General features: G+C 40.0%; 3 protein-coding genes across 6 annotated transcripts; all 3 read right to left on the reverse strand.

Moving 5' to 3' along the window:
- Nucleotides 1-374: 374 nt before the first annotated feature.
- On the reverse strand, nt 375-4,935 carry sft2d2a (SFT2 domain containing 2a). 2 transcript variants are annotated; one of them, XM_030728044.1, is made up of 8 exons: nt 4,752-4,935; nt 4,584-4,670; nt 4,277-4,362; nt 4,077-4,158; nt 2,225-2,260; nt 2,071-2,129; nt 1,966-1,995; nt 375-1,244 (listed from the first exon to the last, which is right to left on the reverse strand). In XM_030728044.1, exons 1-8 carry the CDS (start codon nt 4,815-4,817, stop codon nt 1,205-1,207), a joined length of 486 nt encoding a protein of 161 aa, XP_030583904.1. In that variant the 5' UTR covers nt 4,818-4,935; the 3' UTR covers nt 375-1,204. The 2 variants fall into 2 exon arrangements, with proteins under 2 accessions (XP_030583904.1, XP_030583903.1); XM_030728043.1 differs by having other exon boundaries at nt 4,584-4,673.
- Nucleotides 4,936-5,510: 575 nt separating this feature from the next.
- On the reverse strand, nt 5,511-13,211 carry tmem45a (transmembrane protein 45a). Of its 2 annotated transcripts, XM_030727846.1 has the most exons (7): nt 13,077-13,204; nt 11,217-11,813; nt 8,434-8,644; nt 8,094-8,306; nt 7,403-7,587; nt 7,186-7,328; nt 5,511-6,522 (listed from the first exon to the last, which is right to left on the reverse strand). In XM_030727846.1, the coding sequence occupies exons 3-7, from the start codon at nt 8,627-8,629 to the stop codon at nt 6,426-6,428; spliced, it is 834 nt and encodes a 277-aa protein (XP_030583706.1). In that variant the 5' UTR covers nt 8,630-8,644; nt 11,217-11,813; nt 13,077-13,204; the 3' UTR covers nt 5,511-6,425. The 2 variants fall into 2 exon arrangements, with proteins under 2 accessions (XP_030583706.1, XP_030583705.1); XM_030727845.1 differs by lacking the exon at nt 11,217-11,813 and having other exon boundaries at nt 13,077-13,211.
- Nucleotides 13,212-15,107: 1,896 nt separating this feature from the next.
- Nucleotides 15,108-23,185, reverse strand: lnp1 (leukemia NUP98 fusion partner 1). 2 transcript variants are annotated; one of them, XM_030726593.1, is made up of 4 exons: nt 22,664-23,185; nt 20,136-20,378; nt 19,027-19,119; nt 15,108-17,112 (listed from the first exon to the last, which is right to left on the reverse strand). In XM_030726593.1, exons 1-4 carry the CDS (start codon nt 22,847-22,849, stop codon nt 17,005-17,007), a joined length of 630 nt encoding a protein of 209 aa, XP_030582453.1. In that variant the 5' UTR covers nt 22,850-23,185; the 3' UTR covers nt 15,108-17,004. The 2 variants fall into 2 exon arrangements, with proteins under 2 accessions (XP_030582453.1, XP_030582452.1); XM_030726592.1 differs by lacking the exon at nt 15,108-17,112 and adding an exon at nt 18,076-18,763.
- Between the last annotated feature and the right edge of the window lie 2,419 nt (nt 23,186-25,604).

A 25,604-nucleotide genomic window follows, 5' to 3' on the forward strand; every position in this document is an offset into this window, starting at 1 on the left:
TCACGTGACTCCACGGAAAGGCGCGCGTTTTTGAGCCGCGTGAAAAATGTTTCTCTTGGTTGAAGCGATGAAAGGCTTTGTTTGGAAGACGCCTTCTTCATTTATGAATACACAAGTAAGTAAATAACTAAATAAATGTAAAGCAATTGAGCATGCGCAGGGGTGCCCTCATACAGATGGTATTATGTGAAAAGTGAATATGCAAAACATTTAGACTCTTAAGTAAAAGTTTAATGCTTTTTAAAATGATTTTTTCTTATGTTTTTTGGTTACACACATACAGTTTTTATGTCCCGTGACCATTAACATAAAGAGTAATTTCTGTAATCTAATACACTCATATTTAATCTTTTCTTCTATTTAATATACTCACATAGAAAATCTTCTTTAAAACATGCTATCACTATAGCAATATATCTGTCTAGCAGAGATGCATCTGCCAGATAATAATCCATAATGATAATAACGATAAAGCTCAAACATGGGTATTTGTACATCGAGTTGCATATGATGCATTTTATGTTTGCCACAGTTTTAATATGCTGTCAGTTGTGATGTCGGCCATGTCTCTCTTGTAAAAGAGGTTTAGATCTCAGTGGCAGATCCTAGTAAAAATAAATCCATCTGTCCATCCAGTCTTTTCCACTTATTCATAGGGCGAAAGGCGGGGTACAACACACCTGTATTAAGAAAAGTTACACCTTTGTGCAGTGTGCTGGTGATGAAATTTGAGTTTTGATGAACTCTTTGAGCTTCACATTAACATTCAAATAACCAAACAATTTGACTGAGTTAGAATTTTTAATAAAAATACTTTATATGTCAGAGCAAAATGGGGGGAAAAAAATCATGACATATTATTATTTTCTTTTGAGTGTACTGTACATGCTGAAGTGAGCACATATTTCCTTTAGGTGGAAATAATGAGCTTTAAAATATTCATTTACTACAAATATTTACACATATTACAAAAAAAAAGTCTAAACTCATTAAACTGGATTCAACCAGCGCAATCATCAAATACAGAACCAGAGATCAGCCCAATCGACAAAGCAAGGCTGAGAAAAATAAATAGAAGATCTGCTTCATTTTCTGCTTCCTATAAACAGCAGGAAGACTCTCGCCGCTGCAGTAACTTCAATAAGAGACCGGCCCCATTCTTCAACACTTCGTCCAGCCTTTACCTTCACCACAAATACGGAGCTCATTTAATGAACATGGCCAGAAATCTCGTGATTGCTTCCCTGGAAGATAAATCACATAAATCAGAGAAACGGGCTTTGAATGGTGCTTTGATGCTCTCTGGAGCTTGAAAAAAGGTGACTGGACTTCTTTTTGTTTTTTGAAGATGTTTCACCTCTCATCCGAAAGGCTTCTTCACTTCTCAACCAAATGGTGGAGAGACCCAGGTATTTAAGCCCCTGTGGGTGTAGTCCGCTGGAGGTGGTTATGACCCTCTATTATTCATGTGCATAATCATATGTCCACTGTGAACAATCATCATTGAACCAACTTCCCCCCCACTTACAATGTTGTCCTGAGCTCCCTTCCCAGAAGTCTCAAACCTCGTTCACACCTTTGTTGCAGTGACCTCAACAGGTCACATCAAACAATGGAGCCAAGTCCTATATTGGTTTCATCTGAAACCACTGATTGAAATGACCCACGCCTCCTTTCACACCTTGGCACATGTGATTATGCACATGAACAATAGAGGGTCATGACCGCTTCCAGGGGACTACGCCCACAGGGGTTTAAATACCTGGGTCTCTCCACCATTTGGTTGAGAAGTGAAGAAGCCTTTGGGATGAAGTGAAACGTCTTCAAGAAACAAAAGAAGTCCAGTCGCCTTTTTTCAAGCTCCAGAGACGACTATGACCTGGATGACTGAGAATCTACACAGACGTGCTTTGATACTGATTATTTATACAGAGGATTTGAATAAATGGAGGAAATATTACAAACCTCACACATGGGATGTATGACAGACTGTACCTGAAAACACATTTGATGTCACAGTTAACAACTTCAGACTGAAAGCAATGATTTGGAAAAGAAGTAAAGACTCACCAGGTAAACGACAAGACCTGCAAGATAACAAACAACAAAGCAAGTCCGAAGTTCTTCCACTGAAAGAAAAAACAAAAAGGACGATTGCTGTCAAAGACTGAAGTTAAGCCAACACAGAAATAATGTTAGGAGCGATCATAACTATTCTACTCACCCAGAAAGCTGCACAGAGAGTCAGAACGAGGCAAGTCTAAAGCGAAGAAAGAGAGAAATCAACAGCATGGACTGAATGACGATCCCTCATTACTGCCACTAAATAAAGGGAATCGTGCTAATGAAGCCACACATTTCTTATTAGTCCCACGTCTGCGGTTCCTCTGCCGAGATTAGAGGTGATGAAGAGGTGTGTTTTAAGTGCTGTTTCACTTTTTCTCAACTCATTCAGTCAAAGTGGCTGATTGGGAAACCTCAGTTTAACTCACTCACAGTCACACCAGTCGGATGGGTCAGTTTTACTTGAGGTCTCACCCTTTGCATAGTGGGTTTTGAATAAAGCCTTATAGTTGCAAAGTGCAGAAAAACATGGTATGAATATAGCTTTGTTCAAACAGCAGCCACTTAGATGAACCCATATGGCCTGTTTTCCATGGAGGGACAAAATATAGAATAAAGATTATCAGCTTTGTTCTAAAATAATGATTTCACTCTGAGGCTCTGAGCGTGAAGCAAGATCTGAACTTTGAAATGACACTGCTTGTGGATTAAGTACAAACTACAAAATTATGGCTCTAACTTTGGGCTTTAACAAAAGCTTTGCATTAACTGTTGAGGAATTACATTTTTTATGCACAGTCCCCATTTTCAGAGGCCCCAAATGAAATGGACAGACTAACATGACATCACCAAATGCTGTTTCCTCCCTGGAGATGCTCTGCTCGACCTTTACTTCAGCCACCTCGAGGTTCTGCTTGTTTGTGGGTCTGTCTCCATTCAGTTTTGTGTTTCATAGCTGAAGAGCATGCTCCGCTGGGTTGAAATCAAACCCCTGAGATGCTGTGAAGCTTTGTCCAATCAGTTTTGCAGCATTTGGCTGAATCTGTGCAGAGGGTACAGCACAATTCATCCTGCTACTTCTGTCAGCAGTCACATCATCAATAAATAGTAGTGACCCTGTTCCACTGGCAGCCACACACGCCCATGTTGGGCACGGCCTCAACTATGGATGACAGATGATGTGGTATTCTTTATACCTCCATACTTTTCTTATACTGTCCTTCTGGTACAAGTTCATCTTGGTTTCATCCGTCCAAAGATTTTTTTTTTTTCAGGACTCTGCACGCTCTTTTAGATGTTTTCTGGCAACGTCTGATCTGGCCTTCTTGTTCTGGAGTTTAACCAGAGGTTTCCAACTTGTTGTAAATTCTCTGTATTTACATTCATGAAGGTGTCTCTTGATCGCTGTCTCTCTGATCGGTTTATCTGGTTATTTATTTCAGCCTAATGATGACCTCCCTCACTTGCACTGGCATCTCTCAGGACTTCCAACTGTGCATCTCAGGGCTGCAAAGTATATGATGCTCGGACGCAGTCACAGTTCAAGCTGAGAACATCTTCAGATCTACAACGCGCAGGTGTCAGACTTTAACTGTAACTTATTTATCTCCTTGTAGTTTAAAGAGTTGCACGCTCAGCCTTGCACTGATATGAAGAGGACGGAGATGACTGGTTGTCAGGTTGCTTGTCCAGCAGCTTGTTTATTTTAGGAAACAAACTGAAAATTTGCAACAAAAGAAAACTGTGCCAAATTACATCAAATGTAGAATTTTTTTTTTTTTTGAGTGAACTAGAAGGGCGATTTAGAAAGCAAATCTTCCACCAAAGCCAGCACCCAATCTTGGGTATATGTAGTGCTTTTACCTTTAATCAGGTCAATTAGTCTTTGACTTGACTCAATTAACTGAACCGACTTCCCTGTACATATATGTGCCACTGAACACAGTCCACTCATATATGTGTAATGTGTTCTTTATTACAAGGCTGAAGGAGTTTATTTATTTTGCACTTACCAACATAATTGTGGTAGCCAGCGCTCTTGTTTTGTCACACATCCTTTTCAGCTGCTTCATTGGGCCCATTAGAAACATTGTGCTATTGGACACAGTAAAATATGTAAGGATGTTTAAAAAAAAATGCTGTGAAATGTGTGTATTCAATGTGTCAAATGTGCAGAATAAGCTGCCCTTTTCAAGGTATTTTGAACACTAACCTGCACAAAGCACATATGTTACCAAACGTGTAAAAGACAATGAAGAGGGTGATCCCAATCTTAGGGAGAAAGAGCACACACACTCCCTGCAAGACACACGTGAAGACAGGTGGATCACACGTCACGTTTTATAAGCCTGGCTTTAAGGAGGGACAGGCAATTATTGCCAAATGCCTGAGCATCACATCTTCAGCATTCCTCAGAGCAAGAAGAACCAGTAGGGCCACACCAGCGTTTCTGAGCTCTTCCTTGTTGTGGAAAGCGACTGATTATTATTGTAGGAAATATACAGAAATAAGATTATTACCAGAACTGTGCATCCGCCTCCCACCACGAAACAGGCGATGAATCCCTTTATACGCGTGCCCCAGCCTAAAGTCGAGGCTTTGTTCAGCTGCTGCATTAGTAGAGATTGAATTCATGATCAGGCTGGGATTACAGCTCAGAGAAGTGAGGGTTAAAGTGAGAGTTTTACCTGTACAACGTTTCGGTCATCTCTGCGCGCTTCCTCGCCGCTCAAAACTGACTTTAATTTATCCATCCCGGAGGATCCTTCAGATTCGGAGTGTTTGGTGAAGAAATCTTGTTTCCTTGACTGACAGGAGCTTTGCCGGGTTTTCTCACATCTGTGTGGATGGACAACCGCGTCACATGGCAGCGGGCGGAGAGCCGAATGAGCTGTGAGTAACTTACCTGGCCAGGTGGGTCGCTCTTCATCTTAGCCACACCTGAGCAGCAGCAGCAAAGAGGTCTCACTCTGATCCTTTTTTTTTTTTTGTCCGGCCTCATGAATCAGGGTTAAAGAAACTTAACTCCCCACCCCCACCCGAAATTCCTTTGCCATGTCAGTGGAACCATGGGTGGAAATTTCAGGGTTGACAAAAGAATTTAAAACAGAATATGAGAGAAATAGATCTTTATTTTTATCGCTCAGTGTTGCTTCAAATGTGAGTGAGTGTTGTGTCTCTGTTTTATGAGATAATGAAATCTCTTTAGTTTCTGGACTCTTAAATAAAAGACAACTTATAGAAAGCAATGTCTTTCATATAATCTTAGCACATCTGCTTATTTTACTCCCACTGAAGACACAGGCCCACATTTTTCAGTGTCAAGTTATAACTTTTCAAATTCTGTATTGTAGCTAAATACACTGGTATTTAGTTACAATGTTACACGATACAAATGTGCAAAGAACATGAACAATAAAATAAAAAAAAAAAAAATTAAAACAGTTTTAAACAGTTTTATTTTGCTTGTCTTATAGTCTATAGTTTGACATTTGGTTTGATTCGTTTGTTAACATGAAAAAAACAAAAATACAAGATGTACAGCTCGTGCTTTAACACACATTATGATGTAATGATGTTTTCACCATAAAGATAGCACAACTGAATCCCAAACTGTGGAAAACGTCAGAATTAATGCATGCAATCCATTAAAAGCTTTCCACTTGTATTATATGTGCAAAGTAATAAAGATATGATGGCGTATATGAAAATTATGTTGCTGTGAAATAAATAAGAGCAGCTTGAGACTACATACCTCCATCAAGGCTGAAAACTCCCAGCATGAACTGACTCTGGATCCAGATTAGTTCATATTTTCATAAAGATGATGTCTCCTAATATTTATCATTAAAAACTGATATGTATTTTTGAACCTATTATGTGAAACATACAGTTTTGTCCTTTCTCGCAATGGTAAAAAACCCAAAACCTTCTGGATCCAGACCCACCTGAACGGTTGTCATTTGCTTCCTTTTTTGGTCCATAACCAGCCCCGCTGTGCTGTGAAAATGAGTGTTTTTCTAGTTTTTCTATACAGCCACTTTCAATTCAGGTCAAGCCCCACCTCTGGTAACATTTCCATGCATATCTGTCCATACCTTCATCAGTAATCCTGCTCACAGACAGACTGAATCACTCAAAGATTCTCTGGTGGAGGTAATAACAAAAGTACATCTAAAAGGGGTTTCCAGACGATTCATGAAGATGGAGGTAGAGATAGAATTCTAAGGTGAAGCTTCTGTGTCCATATCCCTTTGCCATCTGTGTGTCTTGCTTCTTATTCTGTTGCTGGGACTGGGAGCAACTTATACCTGATTTTTCTATAATGTTTGAGTCACAGTGCAGATGTGCAACAGTCCTCTTCAAAGAATCTCGTCCTCTGACTCTGGATCCCGCTCTCTGGCCTTCAGGAGCCCCATTTCAACCGGAGGGGTCTTCTTCAGTCTGGAGCGCACCGCACTTTAAAAAGGGAAAGCACAACAAACACGAGTCACAGATAACACAAACTGTGCAGGAGTGCTATTAGAGCTCCTCAAGTTGTTCTAAATAGTATGTTATAAGTCTGTAAGATCTCCAGAACAAATAAACAAGCAGCTTAGAAATACAGCAAAACTGTTTCTGTTCTGTTCCTACAGGAAACAAAGTTTTTGTTTTTTGGGGTTTTTTTTTTTTTTTTTTTTTTTTTGTATGCATGTGTGCATTTATTTTTAATGTGTATATTCCAGAGCAGTAAAAAAAAAAAAAAACAAAAAACATTTCTTCCTAGTTTCTTAAGGATTTTATGCTGCAATAAGACAAGCTGTACTTGGCAAAATACAAAAATAAAGTAGATTAAATATTAAGTTGGTTTAAATTAAATGAAAAGCATCTAAATACATTCTGAAAAGTTTAATTCTATAGCTTTAGCACTGGAGTGTAGCAGTTAGCCTTTGTTCTCCCTGTATTGGGCCCATAGTCCTCCCCTGACCCCACAAAAAGCGTGTTAGGTTCATTAAAAAAAAAAAAAAAAAATTTACATACACACACACACACACACACACACACACACACACACACACACACACACACACATATATTTCCAAGTTTATAAATAAATTTAATCCAGAATGGGATCCTTCTCACCAGCTGACGATGCAATAGAGCATGCTCACAATAAGCATGGCGAAGGCAAGGTGCCAGGAGTAACACATGGTAACGAACATGGCATTGTTGGGATCTTTCAAGTCCCACTCAGGGCCGCGTGGAGGGTACAGCACGAACCCAATCTGCGGTTCAAACATCAGGAATCATTCGAAATGCGACCACAAACATCTGATCACAGCGTCACGTTTAGATTTACCTCCCAGAACCAGGTTCCCTGAACCACCGTGAGCGTGCAGCGCAGCAGCTCCAGGATGATGTTGCCTCGGTGAAAGATCTCCAGGAAGGCGACAAGAGTCTCTCCAAAGATTGCGTACAGAAGGAGCTGATGCACATGGACATCCAGCATGCTCCTGCCGTGGAGGTGGTAAAGAAAAAGAAATCCTGACAAAAGAAAGTTGGAAATGCAGATAATGAGTGGAATTATGTGTTTTTATAAATTAATTTATTAGCAAGATGTCTCAAGCTGTTAAATGTGATCTACATGGCAATTATTTGAACTGTTCCAATTTAATCAATCTGCTAAAAAATACTGTCTGTCCATGGTCTACATCAGTAATTTCCATCAGGTTTACTCTTTAAATGACGTAGGAGTAGATAAAATCACTGTGGAGGAGCTCAGAATTTGAATAGAGCTCTTTATCTAAGTTTACTGGAAAATGTACAGACACAAGACAAATTGTTAAAAAATAAATAACAAAAGTGCAGTGCATAGTAAATTTAAACAGTTAACATCCAATCCTGCTCGATGACATGTCATGCTGGCTCATCACTATCCAAGTGTGATGGGTAATACTGGGCAGGTTAAGTGTCAGCAGAGGCAGTCTCAAAATAAAAGGAACACCTGATATTATGTCAGAGTGAATCACCAAAAAGTTCATTCTTCTCACCTTCATTAAAGAAAGCAATAGCCAGCATTAACCTATCCAGTGCCAGTGGTGCTGCTTCTGTGCTGTGGATAATCAGAGACACCATTGCAAACAGCCCAAAGAACAGGTACATGGTGGCGTGGTGCCAGCTGTGCAGGTGGTCCCATTGTTTCTCTGCAAAGTCGTACAAATGAAGCTTCGGTCCACCTGATCCAAACTGCTCTGCCAGCATCCCTGAGGGGACCACAGCAGAGGAAACACTCAGATCTTAAAGCCCCAGTTCGTCTCAGATTTATGTGAGAGCACTCGTGCTTCTCACGTCTGAAAATATATTAAGAAGCTTTTTTTTGGGCATGCTTACCAACAAGGGAGAAAAAGAGTATAACAGAGCTCTCAGTGATCTCCAGGCGTCGCTGTGAGGCTCTGCTGGCCAGCCGAGTAGAACCGATGCTCTTGTTCCTGCGGGTGGCGTACCAAAGCGAGTACTTTACTGTCCACCAAATCCCAGCTATGAGGAAAAAGGTCCCAGGGAGAGCGTGGCCTCTGAAGCTGCCCATGATACCTCACCACACCTTGAAGAAAGAGTGGATATCTTTAATTCCATAGACATATATAGTACAAAAACACTTTGATGCACTAGAAACATTTTCCTTATATCAGCGTAATATGTGACTTGAAACTGAATAATTTAACCTAAATTACAATATAGACATTAGATAAGGTATATTTTTGACCACAGCTGGGAAAAATGAGACAGAATAAGTGGAGCCATGCCCATAATTTAGTTAAACAGTGTTATCAAATATAATGAGTGTGCTGGCGAGCGTCCTCCAACTGACTTCAGCAGAAGTTTGTCTAGAGCCCGTTAAGAGTGTCACGAGTCATTCACCTTTACATGTAAAAATAGAAACCTTTTTCTTAACATGGAAAGGCTGCAGAATGATCAGATATCATTGAACCTGCACTGGATTATATGGACTGCTGTTTCAAACCTTAAAGGCTTCAATTGGTTGGTTTCTTAAGAACAGTTAGTTTCACTCAGATGATCTTAGTTGCTTGTTACCATAGACTGTGTATAAAAGTGACTGTTTATCAGGATCTGAATACACTAATGGGAGGAGCAAGAAAAAGTACACACTTATTGGCTAACAACTTCCCAGCCTTAAAGCATACCCAGTTTTTATCATTCTTTAAATGTAATGGGAACCATTATTTACAAACTGCTGTATTCAAGACTTGAAACTAGAGACTGAGCCCATAAAAGTTTTTAACAAAGGTCAAAGAGCAAGAGAGCCACAGGTTGTTTCCTTAGACTTCAATATACTCAAATGTCTCTCTGGAAACAATCACCACCCCCTGCTGGCAATTAGAAAGAATGCAGGCTTAAGGCACTTCCACAGTTAAAGTTTTCAGACGTGGACGCCGCATCCATAGTGTAAGGTTAAACGACCAAAAGGCTCCTGAAAGGACCTGCACACTTACTGGCAAGATGAAACCCAGAATTAGAGATTCTGCTTTGCAAAGGCATGAAAGGCATTCATGGTGTTATGCTTTGCATCTGGTCACTACTTGATTAGCTTTAGAGGCATGTGTCATGGCACCGTACTAGGAACGATTGACATTTACCAAACTTAATATATTCCAATATATTCCATAATATTAAAAACATTTTATAAAGATTTGCAACACATTCTTTTGAGCGGTGGGATATTTTTTCCAGTGTAGTGACAAAGATGCAAGATATCACAGGGCAACAAGGCCTCTGCAAATTCAAAGATTTGCAGATTTAACCTTTCAGGTGTGATCAGGTTATCTTAAGAGGTACTGAAATGGTAAACAACGGTCTTCTCTGACTTCTATAAATTCATAATTGAGGCTTCATGTGAAGTTAAAGAAAGAAAGCTTTGTAAACATGTTTTTATCGCAGTCCTCTTAAGCAATTACCGTGGTTTGTAAAGTGAGAGCAAAGCTGGAGTGGCATCAATAGTGGGCAGAGAATAAGAAAAAGGCCCATGGCTGTACTGTCCTTTGTGATGGAGATGACCAGGCAATATTCTGCCCGGCAACAAAGGAAACCTTTGAAGGAGCACACTCAATAGAAACGGAGTGAGATGTTAAAGCCAGTTCATCTGTGTGAGATGGCCCTTTGGAGGCGCAGCCTTTCCAGACTGAGGAAAACACTCCAGTCTCCATGGCAATCGGGAACCACTGGAGGATTCATCAGTGTTTGGCTCAAAAACAACCCACCCAACATCATCTGCTCTCAGGTCTAAAATCCCCCACACGGTTTTTATAACAAGGATGTTAAATATACACATACTGCACTTTTATTACACAGTATACAAGTACTGCCCACAAGAATAAATATGTGCTGTTTCTGTTCTGCTGTGATTATTATTAGCCATGAAACTAAACAGTTTCAATAAATAAGTAAAAGTATTTCTTTAGAACAAGTTGTTTTACTTGGATTATGATTATTTATTCATTAAAATGTTTAATGTTGCAGCTCAAAATTAATTTCATTGCTTTTATGCTGCTGGGCACCTTTAATTGTAATAATACATATTACATCCAAAAAAAATAGCTGAGCAGAAATACATCATCATAAAAGTACTTCAAGTACAGAAAACTTTACTTCTGCAAGTTACACGCTACTGATCCTGTCTCATCCAATGGTGCTGGGCACCGTAAGATTAACAGTATTCTAGATCAAGGCCAAAAGAAATAAAATAAAATAAAAAAATACACGTCTGAAAATCTGGTGTGTACTTCACATTTTTGGAGGAATCTACATGATTCGCTTTAAGAATTTATTCTCAACATTTCAGTTTAAACTGCCCAGCCAAAATGACGTCACCCCCCGTGGCCCAGGCTCTTTTTAAGTTAATTTTAGCTGTAAAGCAAAGGGAAATATCTGTGCATGGAAACTTCAGACAGCAGCATTATCTAAACTGTTATCCAAGATCCTTGTGCAGATCAACACGGAGAGGCAAAAATCCATCATAAAATTCTTTGTGGAGACTTTCCTAATCTTTTCAGGTATCCTATAAAAGTGCTTCTCTTCCTGCCTCTTTATTATATCGACACAGGACACAGTAGCTTGGATTTTCTTTACTGCAAGAAGGAAGAGAGACAAATTCTTACCCAAGTTTGTTTATCTCTGGAGATGAAAAGTTGTTGAAGTATTCAGACAGAAAAAGAATCAAATCAACTTCATTTTTTCCCCCGTAGTCACACAAATATTTTTATCTTTTAGAAAAGAAGATGGGTTTCTCCTCTAATCTTCAGCAAGACATGAAGTAAACATCTCCTCCGAGCCGGAATCCCAGCAGGACCGGATCCGTTTCACAGCCTTTTTTTCCCCGACTCTAAACACTTCAGGCTTTTACTCCTCAATAAACCCTCCCATTGGATGACTGCCGTGAGCTGGCGTCACCAGCCTGTGCGATGATTGGCTGCAAGTAACGTCAGTCTCAGGTGTCCACGTGTGCACTTTTACTCCGCCTGCTCGTGCACGGCTCGGTCCCTCCTCGCTCTCAGAAAACCGCTTCTTTCCGTCGTGCCAGGGCAGACCGGGCTGGGCCGGGACAAGACTTCCAGCACGTACACCGCAGCTGGAAGACTTCCTGACTAACCCAGGCTCAGTTTAATTAACTGAGCAAACAGCTGGCAAAGCAGGGGCGTCTCCAGGATTTTCTCAGTGGGGTCACATAGGGGAGGACCAGGAGCCAGGCAGGAGCGCTTAATATTAGATCAAAAATAAATATTGGGTAGAAAACATTGGGAGAAAAAAAAATGTTGCATTTGCATGTAATATGATAAATTACATGAAAAGAGGAGCTACACAAGAGCCTGAGATGTCAGCATAAATCAAAATATACTCTAAATACCTGAAGTAAATTATTCATTATGCAGAATCATAAATGGTAGTATTCGATCATAGTTATTCATTTATTAATGGGGATATCGCTTTAATGTTGCAGCTGGAGATGATTTTAATTACATGTATTGCAGTGGTTAACACATTTACTTAACATGCAAAAGGCTGGGAGGTGACACAAATCCCTGGGAGGGTGCGTCACAAAGGCCGTCTTGCATAAAAGTCAGACAAATCAATCATGTGGATCTATCTGCTTTGGCAGCCCCTTGAGAACAAGGAACAGCCAAAAGAAGCCTTTTGTACTAGTGCATGCCCATGTTTTACTATTGTCTGGCCTGTTCAGGCTGTTGGCTGTGAAATGAAAATGATATGATGCTTTTATAAAAGGGTGTTGTAGGGGCATAACTGCATAACTGGGCCTCAGACATGCCTGTACGCCAAGTTTGGTTACTCAACTTTTAATTGTTTAAGAGGAGTTTGCAGAAAAAGATTGTCTATTTTAGTAAGACGCTGCTGGGTAGCTTCATCTTAATTGATATAGAATATCAGTAGATTTAAAATGTAATCTCTGCATTAAGTAACTAAAACTTTAAAATAAGAGGTATGGAGTGCAGTGGGGTCGGGGTGTGGCTCCAAAAAGACCTCAGGTCCTACAGAAGCCTGTGGGGAGAGCAGTCCTCGGCCCCGGCCTCTGTAAACACTTTGAGTTTATGGGCTCAGTCATTTATTTGGGGTCATACTGAATAGCTAATTAAGTCTTTCTGAGAAAAGGATACAGGATATGCACTCAGTGTTTCACAGTCAGATCTGCTGCCTGCTCGCCACATCCTATTTGAAAACACCAAGCTGGTGATGGCATCTCAAAGCCTGAAAACAGGGCTTCACAAACCGTAAAGCACAAATTCATTAATCTGCACTTCAGTAAGTTTCACTCCACTTTATCCTTGTGTTGCTTTAGAAACATTCACCCTTAACAGCCACTGGAACAAGTAGGAGTACAACAGTTGATGGCTGGAATCATCTTACAACACTTTCCTGTGTCTATATAAGAGAAGGTGCACCACCTCAGTATTTGAACTCACACAAACATGGAGAAGACTAATAAAATGCTAAATTTCACTCACCAAAACTGGTGCACAGACTTCTTAAGTGCACAGGAAGTTGTATTTGTTGCAGTGCGTGGAGTGAGGACCAAAATGTGAAACAAACTCAGAATCCTGGGAATCAAACAGGCAGCTCATAACACTGACACTTGGGCTGATTGGGGAAGGAGAATGAGACACAGGTGAGCATACATAACAGGTGAAAAAAATCAAGGAATCAGGGAAAGACAGATAGGAATTAGAGGAAACAACCCTAATACTAACACAGAACGAGGAAACACAAAGGCACCGACAATGACAAATAACAGATTCGAACCAAACACCAGAGAAACAGGAAGAGCTAATATGATCCCAAGAAAAATATAAAGCAACTGAAACCAGAGAATCAGAGCTACTACAAAGAAGCAGAGTCAACATAAAATAAACAGACAATAAAAACAGTAATCCAAAATTTCAGATGATAGAACAGAAAACACAAATAAAACTGACACTGGACTCTATAAACTAAGAGCTCAGAACAGTGAAATAAACACACAACGAATACTATTAATTCTAATGGGAATAAGACAAACACAAAAAGGCTAAAGATAAACACAAAGGGAACTAAACACAAATGCTAACTCGTAAGCCAGAACCTGAGTGCAACAAGAACAAAAACACTGAGATAATAAAGGAAACACACAGGAATCAAAACAGAACTTCACACTAAAAACCTGGAGTTCTGGAAGAACTGAGAGAATAGTAAAAACCAAGCAAAAATACCCAATAATAAACTGGAAACATTCCTCAGAGATTTTGATCCATGAAACCAGCTGAGCTTTGTGACGTGGTGCTGGAAGCAGCCATCAGATGGTAGTTATACTGCGGTCATAAAGGGGTAGACGTGGTCAGCAGGTTGTGGTATTTAAAGTAAGGGGCCTGAAGTGTTTCAAGAAAATATCCCCCACAATGTTACACCGCCACCAGCCTGATACAAGGCAGGATGGATCCATGCTTTCTTGTTGCTTACATCAAATTCTGACCCCACCACCTGAATGTTCCAGCAGAAATCGAGACTCATCAGACCACGCACCATTTTTCCAGTTTTCTGTTGTCTAATTTTGGTGAGCCCGAGTTAATTGTAGCTTCAGTTTCTTCTTACTAGCTGACAGGAGCGGCACCCTGTGTGGTCTTCTCCTGCTGTAGTCCATCAGCTTTGAGGTTTGACGTGTTGTGTATTTAAAGACACTCTTCTACCTCGGTTGCAACGAGTGGTTACTTGAGCATCAAGAAGACGTTTTCACCCAGAGAACTGCCGCTCACTGGATATTTTCTCTTTTTTGGACCATTTTCTGTAAATCCCAGAGAGGACTGTGTGGGAAAAATCCCAGCAGATGAGCAGTTTCTGAAATACTCAGACCAGCCTGTCTGACACCAACAACCATGTCACGTTCAAAGTCACTTAAATCACCTTTAGTGCCCAATCTGATGCTCCTGTTGAATTTTGGCAGATCATTTTGATCATATCTACATCCCTCAATGCACTGAGCTGCTGCCATGTGATTGGCTTAATATTTGCATTAATGAGGAGTTGAATTGGTATACCTAATGAATTGTCCGGTGAGTGTAGCTACATTAGCCACGTTTAGATGTAAGTAAGACCACTGATAACAATGATATTTCAGTTACCACAGAACGGCTTTGATTTTGTGCGTGCAGACTTACAGGCACACCTAAAAGGAATGAAGCCTCTATTCATACAATCAGTTGGGCTTGTTGTTTATTACAAATGTCTGTTCTGATTATGGAAGTGTTATTATAATAATAACAGGATTTACTTAAATACCTTTTTTGATTACTGGCCTCTTTAATTCTGTAAATTACATAATAAGAAAGGCACATATGAAAGCAAACCAGACCACACTCAGTAAGGGCGTGTCACTTCAGTGTGTTTTTATTCAAGAGTACAAAACCACAACAGTGAACACAGCAGCTGGAAGCTGGTGCTGCTACTGATCGCAGCATCACCTCGGCTTTTTAAGCACAAAGTTAAAAAAAAATGTAGTGAGCATATAACCTCCATAGTGGAAATCTAACAGCAGTTATGAGCATTTGCTGGTTATTAAATGAACATTTTATCATTTAATCCTAATTTTTCAGAAACTACAAAATAAACTTTCACATAGCTGCATATTTACATGGGCAAATACATAGGCCAGCTCTTTTTAGATACACTGTAAACTTCTCATTTGGCAGTGCAAAAGATAGATGTTTGGAAACAGAGCCAAATAGAAGTCTCACACACACACACACACACACACACACACACACACACACACACACACACACACACACACACACACACACAAAAATTCTCACTTGCAAAACAAAAGCTAATTCGGTAAGGCAGGAAAACGGTGCAGATGTAAGATAAGATATAGCGCTGATTCAGGGGAGGAGTTTTATAACTTCAGAGAAAACGCTGTAGGTGCGAGCAAGATGGAGAGATGAGCGATGAACGTCATTCTTCCAAAAGATATTCTCTCATTTGGTGTTTTGATGAGATCTGTTTAACTTCTTGGTCAGAAATCTCCCAAATGGGTTCCTCTGGTTTGCGATCTACAGTATTAACATCATTTTCAGCCTAACCAAAGCGTTCAGTGGAGTCCTGTGCAAAGGTGGCATGTCATTCTGAAAAAGGCTGCTCTCATCGGGACAGAAATTTAGGATAAAAGTGATCAGTCAGAGAAATGTTGCATTGATTTACAGTGACTCTTTCTGTACTCCAACCATACCAGCACAGCATAACAGAAGCACTGGAGTCCTTCAGTGTGTGAGTCGTGGGTTTGATGTTTTTCCTTTAATTTGTCACCAGTCTTACAGTTGACACACTGGTGTTTAAGCTTTTTGAAAGCTGTTTTCATGAGGTTTTTTTTTTTTTTTTTAAATAAATACATGTCAGGAACTGGTGGGCACCATAGGATGTCAATCAAATGTGGTAAAAAAAAAAAAAATAGAATACCTGTCCATTAATGAGGGGCCGCACGTGTCCCCGTGTCCCCCCGGCTTCCTCCCGCAGTCCAAAAGACATGGGGTTAGGTTAATGGGTGATTCTAAACTGCCCATAGGTTGTGAATGGTTGGCTGTCTCTCTGTGTTAGCCCTGAGACTGGCTGTTCAGACAGGCTGGCGACCTGTACTGTACACCCAGCCCACCAAAGACCCTGAACAGGTGGCAGAGGATGGATGGATGGATGCATTAATGAGTGCTTTTGGGAAATATTGACACTACCATCATTTCTGTGTCCTAAATATGAAGCCAGAGCCAAAAACCTGCACTCAGTGGATGTCAGATAAGTAGTACTAGGGTTCAGTTAGGTTGTATTAGCAAATGACAAAGACCATGTGAAACATATAACACTAATATCAGTTGGTAGATTTACTTGTAATATTATGAATGAACTGATGTAAAATATTATTATATCTGTTATTTATCCCCCACTGTTTGTTGATTTGAAGTGCTACTGATGTTGCACACATTCACATGCTGCCTGAAGACTAATTTATGCTGCTGTTTGTTTACACTTTATGCTGTGAGTAATTCGGTGCTTCAACCTGAAACACAAACTCAGCAGAATCCAGACAGAATATCTAATTCATTACCAAAAATATTGTCAATTCTGAGGAAATTTGCTCCACCTAAGTGCATGTCATAGCAGTGACTAACCCTCCCCTGATAGTGCATTAATTTAAAAGAGGTTTTAAATAATTTAGCAAAGTGAGAGATTAACAGCTCCTCTCTCACATGGGATGTCCTCGCTCTCATTTCCAGCTTCCTCCAGCATCCGAAGACAATCTCACAGAGGGTGTTCATGCAGAAAGAATGAAGCGCGTGGAGACAGGGAGGAGGAGGTCTTGGGGTCAGTGAGTCACATGCACATGCAGGCATTTCAAGTGTAGGTGCAGGTCCATTATGGGACGGTGGTGCGACAAGAAGGCCAGTAGAGGGGCTTAAGCATTGATACGTAGACACGACACGTGGGACAGTTCCTTTCCCTCCATAGCCACTGCTCCATGCACTGAAACACATTTTAAAAGGCATCATTACATCATCATCACTACAATCTGTAACACGTATAATTCATGCAGGTAATGATTTTCTTTACTGATCCCAGGAGGTAATTTCCAGCACGCTGTCGTATGTAGTAAACACGTCAGCAACAGGATCTACACTCACCCTCCCCCCCTTAGCTGGGAGGGACAGAGCTGCTACCTGTTTGAGCAGCTTTCTGTTTCAAAAGTTATGATGCAGGTAAAGTTCAAGGTGGATTACTTTACATTTAATAATGTTTTGTCTTAGATTTATTGTCTTTCTCTTTAAGTTCTCAGTGAACTTAAATGTTAAAAATTCATTCAAATCAAACAAATTACACCGGTCATCAGGCTCAACAGAGTATAAAGTGACTTAAATCATTAAGAGAAAGATGTAACCAAATCACAGCAGAAACACAAATATATCGTAGTTTTGATGAACTGCTTTTATAAGCTGTTACTCTTTAAGTAATATCCAAAACCATGAGTACGACCATAAATGTACTGTTTATCTTCTCATCCAGTAACAGGCTGTGAGTCATAAGTACCCTTACATACAGAGATGTTTCCCGGACGTTTTACATGGGCTGGCACCCTCACTGAACCAAGAACCAGTAAGGGTGGTGGTGTGGGGGGGCATGGGGAAATCAGAAAATGTTACCAGAAATAAATGCCAGACTAAACTTTAGACAGACCTCCTGCCTTCATCAACATGTTAGGAGACCGAGTGACATCATAGAGACTGTTGGAGCTAAAAAAATAAACAAAAAGCAGCCTGGTTTAATGTTTTTATTGGGTGGCAGAAATAAAGAACAATGTCTCACACATCCTAACACTTCACCTTTGCAAGGTGAAGAAGTCGGGGACCAGCGAGCAGTGGACCAAACCACTGTGTGGCATGTCAAGGGGGAGTCATATACCCAGCACAATTAACACAAGAGCTTTCAGTGTGTGTTATCATATTATTTAATATTATATAGTTATATTTACAATAAAACAACTTTGTTTTTCACAGCAAAAGTGGAACTGGGCTCCTCATTGCCCCTGTTATTTTCATCCACGGTTGTATTTATATAACACGACTTTGGGCGGGGGCACTTGGGGGAACGCATTTAAATGTCAATTGCCCCAGGACCCCCCCTTTAACCACACCCCTGTTTACATAACCATAAAAGTAGTGCTTTATGGAAGCACATATTATTTGTCAGCGGGAAACTTTGAGTACCAATCTTTAGGCTCAGTCTCAAAATAAACCAAAATAAATCCTAAAAGAAACTGAAGATAATCCCAGAAATCTGACCTTTTCAGACATTTTAAAATGCTGTTTTCACTCAAGAGAAGGAGTTGTAATGAATCCAAAAGTGACACAGATACGGCCTGATGTCTGAGTGTCACAACATAGCAAAAGTTCAGGAGAAATCCTAATGTTTTGGCTGCGTATCATCCATTTTTGCCTTCTCGAGAACAATATCAGCGATGTCTCCGCAGGGAATGTTGACGCTGGAGCGTGTGCTCCTCCTTCTCCGTGGAAATCTGTCCATCTGCAGACCTCCTCCTCTCCTCGTAGAGCTTCCTTCCCTGTGAAACTGCTGCTTCACTGCTGCTGCGGGGCCGACACTTCCCTAACCTCCAAGCCACCTTCAGCAACCACCAGATGGAAACATCATAATCAATAAGTATCCAGTTCCTGGGACCTCAGGCTGTTAGAGTGTTCCATGCTTCTACAGGGATAAGTTTCTGCTACAGGCATTGTGTTGTTTTCATACCAGTTCACGTCATGCATGTCCAAGAATGAACTGCTATCATGCACCAGAGATCTGATGTCTGACTTGCAGGGATTTGAATGAACACAGTGTAGACAGAGGTCATGCAGTAGATCTGACGTGGACAAGTTGTCTTACCTCTTTATGAAAGCGGTGTGTACAATGTGGAACTCCCCTTCCACTCTTACGCATGTCCTCATGACAGATTAGGCACAACGTATCATCATTGTTCTGTAAGACACACAAACTGCTTTGTTTTTCACTTAATCTCTGACCAAGAGTTCAATATGTTATATATTAATACAACTATTACTGCTACTACTACTAATAATAATAATGCAGTCTTATGGCAATGCAGAGATTAGTAAGATCAGTGGTTTCAGTAAATCAGGGCAAAAACCAGGAGTTTTAGGGTGCTACTTTAAAAAAAACCAAGGCTAAGTGTGAAAGAAATTCAAATCAAAACTGTAACTGCAAAATATTTAATGCTACTTAATGTTTAATGCAAATAAAAAAATAAAAAGCCATCTAAATCTGTTTATTTTGAGTGTGCAGTACTTATGGAGGATGAGTGACATTTTGAATATATATATCTTCTATACCACAGTAAAGGAGCTCTGATTACTTACTGTACTTTCATTTGCTTTCAATTTATTTAAACCTTTTTAAAAATAATAAATAAACGTAGAAACTGTGAATGGCCTATTTTGGAACATTAGAACACATTATTTGCATTATGTGTTCTCAGTGTTTGTTGATTTCCTGCATCCCACACGCCACAAAGATCTGTTAATATTAAAACTCTGAACAAGGCCCGTGAATCGTTGTACTTGCCAAATTATTTTGTACTAAGAGAAATTAACTATAAAAATAATAAAATAAACAGGTATGCACAACTATACTCTTCAGTATGCAAGCAAAAAAGCTGAGATAATTTAATGCATTAAAAAAGAAAAATCAAAAACTGGCATAAATGAAGTCCAGTGCTCTAATTTGATTTCAATAAGGTCAATGTTCACATTCAAGATCAGTTAATTATGTGCCATTATGTGATGCCATGTAGTTCACAGTTAAATTAAAGTCATAAAGCTTTTAATTCTCTCTAATAGCTCCTTAATCTTTACAGGCTTCATGATATCTTACTGGTGAAGGAGAGAGACCATCTGGCTGATCTGTAACACACTGGGATGGTAAAAACTGTAAAATCTGCTTATAATTCAGTTAACTTTATAAATCCTCCTGCTCACCAGAGACACAGTCTTATCATTTAGAATGAGTCTCTTCTCAAGTGTCTCTGTGAGCTCTGGGATGGTGGTGATGCGGTTCTCCGGGATGGCCGTCTTGGAGCGGCTGTTGTCATCCGCGGAGGCACGGCGAGGCCTCTGGTGGTGCCTGACTTCCCCCTTCTCCTCTCTTGGTTTTACGTGGCTGGGTGCAGGCGGCATTGTAGCCACATGAAACCTTTTTAACTTCATGGCATCCAACTGTGACTGGGGATTAAATAGAGGGAACAATAAGTGTCATGACATCATGTAAGAACACCTGAGAGTAAAATAACTGTCACATTCCCTCTAAAAGTGAAGTGGAGTTGTAAGAAGATTAAACCAGAGAGACACAACCATGTCTACCCTACCCTGTCTGTGGATGGGGTTAAACACTCACTCACTAATATCCTTAAGTAACATTTTGGCAAGGCAGCTACCTAATTATAGTTTACCTCTAGGCTCAGGACAGCCAGTAAATATATATTTACACAACAATCTGATAATGCAACTCCTGCTAAACATGAATGGTGAAGGCGCAGCTGCATTTTCTTTGTGCGTTTTGAATGAGTTTATGAGTTGGTGTTTCACTAGAACATTAATGTCTAAAAATTATTGAACCCTTTTCTGCAAATGATGTATTTCTAGTGGGCTGTTTGCTACAAGTAAGGTTTAAAGCTTACTAGGAGCTTTGATTACAAACACACTAGACCCAGGCTGACATTATACAACCCCAGCAGTACATTATTTCTGGTTCGATTGAACCGTGTTGCTGACGTTCGTAGGAAAAAAAAATGATTGTGTCTCCTGCAGCCTTAACTTAATAAGATGTCTGGATGTTCCTCTGACTTTAAATATGAGACAAATAATAAAAAAAAACAAAAAAAAAAACATGAGAGATCTGTGAGAACGACATTGTGATTTGTTTCTGTTTAAAGTAACTAAATAATGTGATGAATGTTACTTTAAAATAGTTTATTGAAGATAGGTCAAAATGTGTGTAAAGGTGTGAAAAGTGAAGTACATTAAGAAGTAATTTTAATTTTGATGAGCAAGGAACCGGCTTGTTATGCTAATGTTGCTAGTTTTGCAGTTTGTTTGCTTACCTAAAAAAAAATACAACACATGGACAACTGAAAGGGTTCAGTTTGAACGGGACTTCTTTTGGTTATTATAGGCTTGCCCCCCCCCCCCCCCCCCCGCAACCCTGAACAGGCTAAGTGGAAGAGAATGGATGGATGGATGAAAGTTTACACCATACTACTACTTTTTTTTCAAATTTATCCATATCATACTCACCTAGTATTGTTTGTAAGCAACTTATTCCGAATCTTATGGCCACACAAGAATGAATGAATGAATGAATGAATGAATGAGCTGTTTATCTTGTGGCCATGCACTGCTAATGCTGTTGTCACATGTAGGCTCTGTAAGTTTCTTTTCTTCCACAGAGACGTCACCTGCACTGTTATGACTCTTACCATCTGCTTTAGGTTCCTGTTACATCACATCAGGTTTTCTTTGGTTCCCAATGATTAAACACCAAGACTTCAGAAGTGCTCCTTAAATCCTGTGATAATGTGTCACTAATCAAAAATGTACCAGAAAATCAGAAAGGACGCATCTCTATCCACACCATGAGCCATGAGCTTTGCAGATATATGATTCACCTTGCTCAGTGTAATTAATAACAAATGCAAATCACTAAATTTTGCTTCATACTTGCTGGTTGTCCCTCTGCTTGTATATCTTATGATTATAAGTTGTACCTTCACATTTTGCTGAACGTCCACATTACTTAATTGTTGATTGAGGCTAGAAAAGAGCCTGAATTCTACTGCGTGAAGAATATATGTAAGAGCTTTGGCATGCAGCAGCCCACGACTTAGAAATGTTGTTTATAAAAAAAAATGATATCAGACATGAGGGAATTTTTAGTTGGAAAAAAAAATATTATTCTAAGGACAGACCCAGACACCGCACAAAGACCAGACTGGTCTGCATTCTTTATAAAACTATTCTGTGTTTCCTAATGAGGCCGTGAACAGACTCTCAGCTCAACACGTGGCCGGGCATTTGCAGTGTTTGATCACTCTGATGTAAAGTAATAGAAAACAATCCACTTAAAGCATCAGTAATTCTGTACATGCAGAGTTTACAGTACACATGTATTAATCTGCTGTTATTGTCCAAATTTTTTGTCTTTTCCAGCATTACTGCTTGAGTCATAAAACCGTACATACATTTTATAAATATTCCATGCAGTCATATTGGATATAAATCAATGAAGATACAAGATCTTTTTGAGACCGGAGGTACCTGGTCTTAGAGGAAACTGGAAGAAAAAAAAAGAACCAGCACTCTCTGATAATTGTCCTGTATTATATTTATCAGAAGGCCCTTTAATAAACATGGTGAAGTGCATTCATCAGAGTGACAGTATATGTTAAGCTGCTGAACAGTCACTGTCACAGTCACATGCATCAGTCCATGAAAACACAGGTGATTCTTACCGCAGTCGGGAGCGATGCTCGTCGATCAACCTGAGCTTTTGAAGGCCGTCTGAAGCTGCGCTTTCTTTCTCTGGAATGTACAGCTTCTGTCCCGTGACCCCAGTAACTGCTCATCCATTTGGTAAAGTTACCATCATCATCCTCGTCATTGTCCATAGCGATGGCAGGCAGGAGCCGTAGAGACATGATGGAGCTGTGCAGGAAGCTTCTTGTTCTTGGCACAGCTGATGAAAGTGAGTGAGGAGAGTACAGACGGCACTCAGCTGACCTACTGAGTCTCTAACTGACCGGCTGCTCTGCTACACGACACTGTCCCACGTGGCAAATGGTAACGTACTTCAGTCTGGTGCCTCTGGTGAATTAAGCTGTCGCTTTTGTTGTCATTCTTGGACAATCTAAAAATAAACTGCAGAGTTTTAGCTCCAGTCTTTAAATAAGAGAATCCTCTATAATCTATTTAATGCTGCTGGTAGAAAGTAAAAATACAGATGATGGGAATAAACAGCGAGGTGGTAGCTGTGAAGGAACAGCTAGTATTTTGGCACAGGGTGGGTGATGTGACCACTGCTTTTAATCTTTCCATTACAGTCATTAGCCTGGGGGCAGACAAGTGAAACTCCAATTTCCCCATACTTTCCACTCGCTGAGTACATCAAACCTGTCAATAATTATGGAACGCACAGCTGAACTGCGTGCTGAGCGCCCAAGGCTTGTGCAATATAGGCCAAAGAGTTTTCATATTACAGTGTATGCAACACTGTATTGCTTAAATCAATTATGTAAAGTACAGTTTTTTTTTATATATGAACAATGCAAATGTGTAATACATAGCCATCAACTAGAAAGGTAACATCTCTGGCAGAAGAGCAATTAAACACAACTGATTTGCACTGGATAATACTCCAGTTTATCTGCTGTCAGTTCAGCCTGGATAAAAATCTCACTGAGAAAAAGCTAATGTATTTAATGTTAATTTACACACATGCACTGGCCTCTCCGTAAGAGAAGGGGTGGAGAGTGCAACCATTCACGAGGGGCTCAGAGTAGAGCCGCTGCTCCCCCACATCGAAAGGAGCCAGCTGAGGTGGTATCTGACTAGGATGCCTCCTGTGCACCTCTTGGGTGAGGTGTTCTGGACATGATCAGGCCCTGGGGCAGACCCAGGACACGCTGAAGAGATTATATCTCTCAGCTGGCCTGGGAACACCTTGGGGTCCCCCCGGATGAGCTGGTGGAGGTGGCTGGGGAGGAGGGGGAGGTCTGGGCTTCTCTGCCTAGGCTGCTGCCCCTGCGACCCAGCCCTGGATAAATGGAAGAAAATGGATGGATGGATATTAACTTACTCACATGCATGCACATTATTATAACAAAGTGATGATTTATTATTGCAAATATTAATATTAGACTTGAAACCACTAAAGAAAATTCATTTCAAGTGAAGCACACTGCATGTTTGCATAACTTTCTCTGCATACAGAATCAGAAGAAATGATACCCAAACATTTTCAGTCAGAAAGAAGGGGTATTTGAATTCTGATATCAACAAAATCTGTCTCTGCTCTTTTAAACTCAAGCTTTCCCAGTGCCGCTAATGCTGTAAAAGTCTTAAATAGGAGGACTAATCCAGAGCAGGCCCTGTTATGAGACATTCATGCTGCTTTATCACGTAGCCTCAGACCCCCACTGAGAAAGAGATTACAGTAATCTGAGTTCATTCCAAAAATAATAGTGAAACGAGGTCACACCTGAAGACAAATTACCAAATGTGATTAAATAAATGAAGAGTACTATCTGTGCATGGCTACAAGATATCATATTATTAAAGAGACACCATCCAAATTACTGGAAAACAGTCTAGAATTCAGATTACAAATCTACAGGGTTTACGCTATAATAATAACTTAATTTGTTGTAACTCTTTTTACAGTTGCAAAGTGTTTCACATTCAGGATAAAACCCACACATTCAACATGAGGGGACATAGCCCAACATGAGGTGCGTACTGACACACAATTCAATTCAGTTTATTGTCTTTATACAAGAGCAGAACAACGCAACAGTGCAGAAAACACAAAACTGCACAGAACAGATTGAGATAAGATAAACTGCTAAAAGAGGAGAGAAGAGCAATACAATACCACCTGATACCATACAGGATAACATCAGATTAATGGCTTATCGGTACTCTGTTATTACTGATAAGTGACAGTTTGTCATATACTGTACAAGCATGCATTTATAGATGGTAAATGGACTAGTTCTTATATTGCGCTTTTCTACTCAGTATGAGCACTCAAAGCGCTTATACAACCTGTTTACATTCACCCATGCACTCCCATTCATACAAGCACTTCCATTTTTATGAAGCTAAGTGCTTTTAATTACCTAACATTCATACTCCGACAGAACGGTCGGAGAGCAACTTGGGGTTAAGTATCTTGCCCAAGGATACATTGGCATGTAGCCCGGAGTAGCCAGGATTCGAACCGCTGACCTTCCGATCAGTAGGTGACCTGCTCTACCTACTGAGCTACAGCCACACAGATACACATTACAAAGCTTTGTTGGGAACCACAGCTGAAATTAAAAGGTGAATGATCAGGATAACAAGTATAAAATATTTAAGAAAGCGCCATCCTTATAAAAAGAGTTTAAATCAGACGATTAAAATAAAGCAGAGGTGCAGCCAACCTGATCAACTAATGCTGCTCCAAGGTCTGGTTTCTGTCACCTCTGGATTTAAAATAAGATTGTACAACACTTAAAATGCTCCAGTTAGATGATCAGGGAGACAGATTGCTGGAATAGAGTCTTAGGGACCAAGATCTGCAAAAAGACACATTTAGTATTACTTTTTTTTAATCTAATTTTTTAATCTAACACACTCAGCTGGGTATAAAATAAGAGAAAGAGAAGGAAAGAAGCAAAGAAAACAAAGGAC

Source organism: Archocentrus centrarchus, chromosome 4 (assembly GCF_007364275.1).
Source record: "Archocentrus centrarchus isolate MPI-CPG fArcCen1 chromosome 4, fArcCen1, whole genome shotgun sequence".
NCBI lineage: Eukaryota > Metazoa > Chordata > Actinopteri > Cichliformes > Cichlidae > Archocentrus > Archocentrus centrarchus.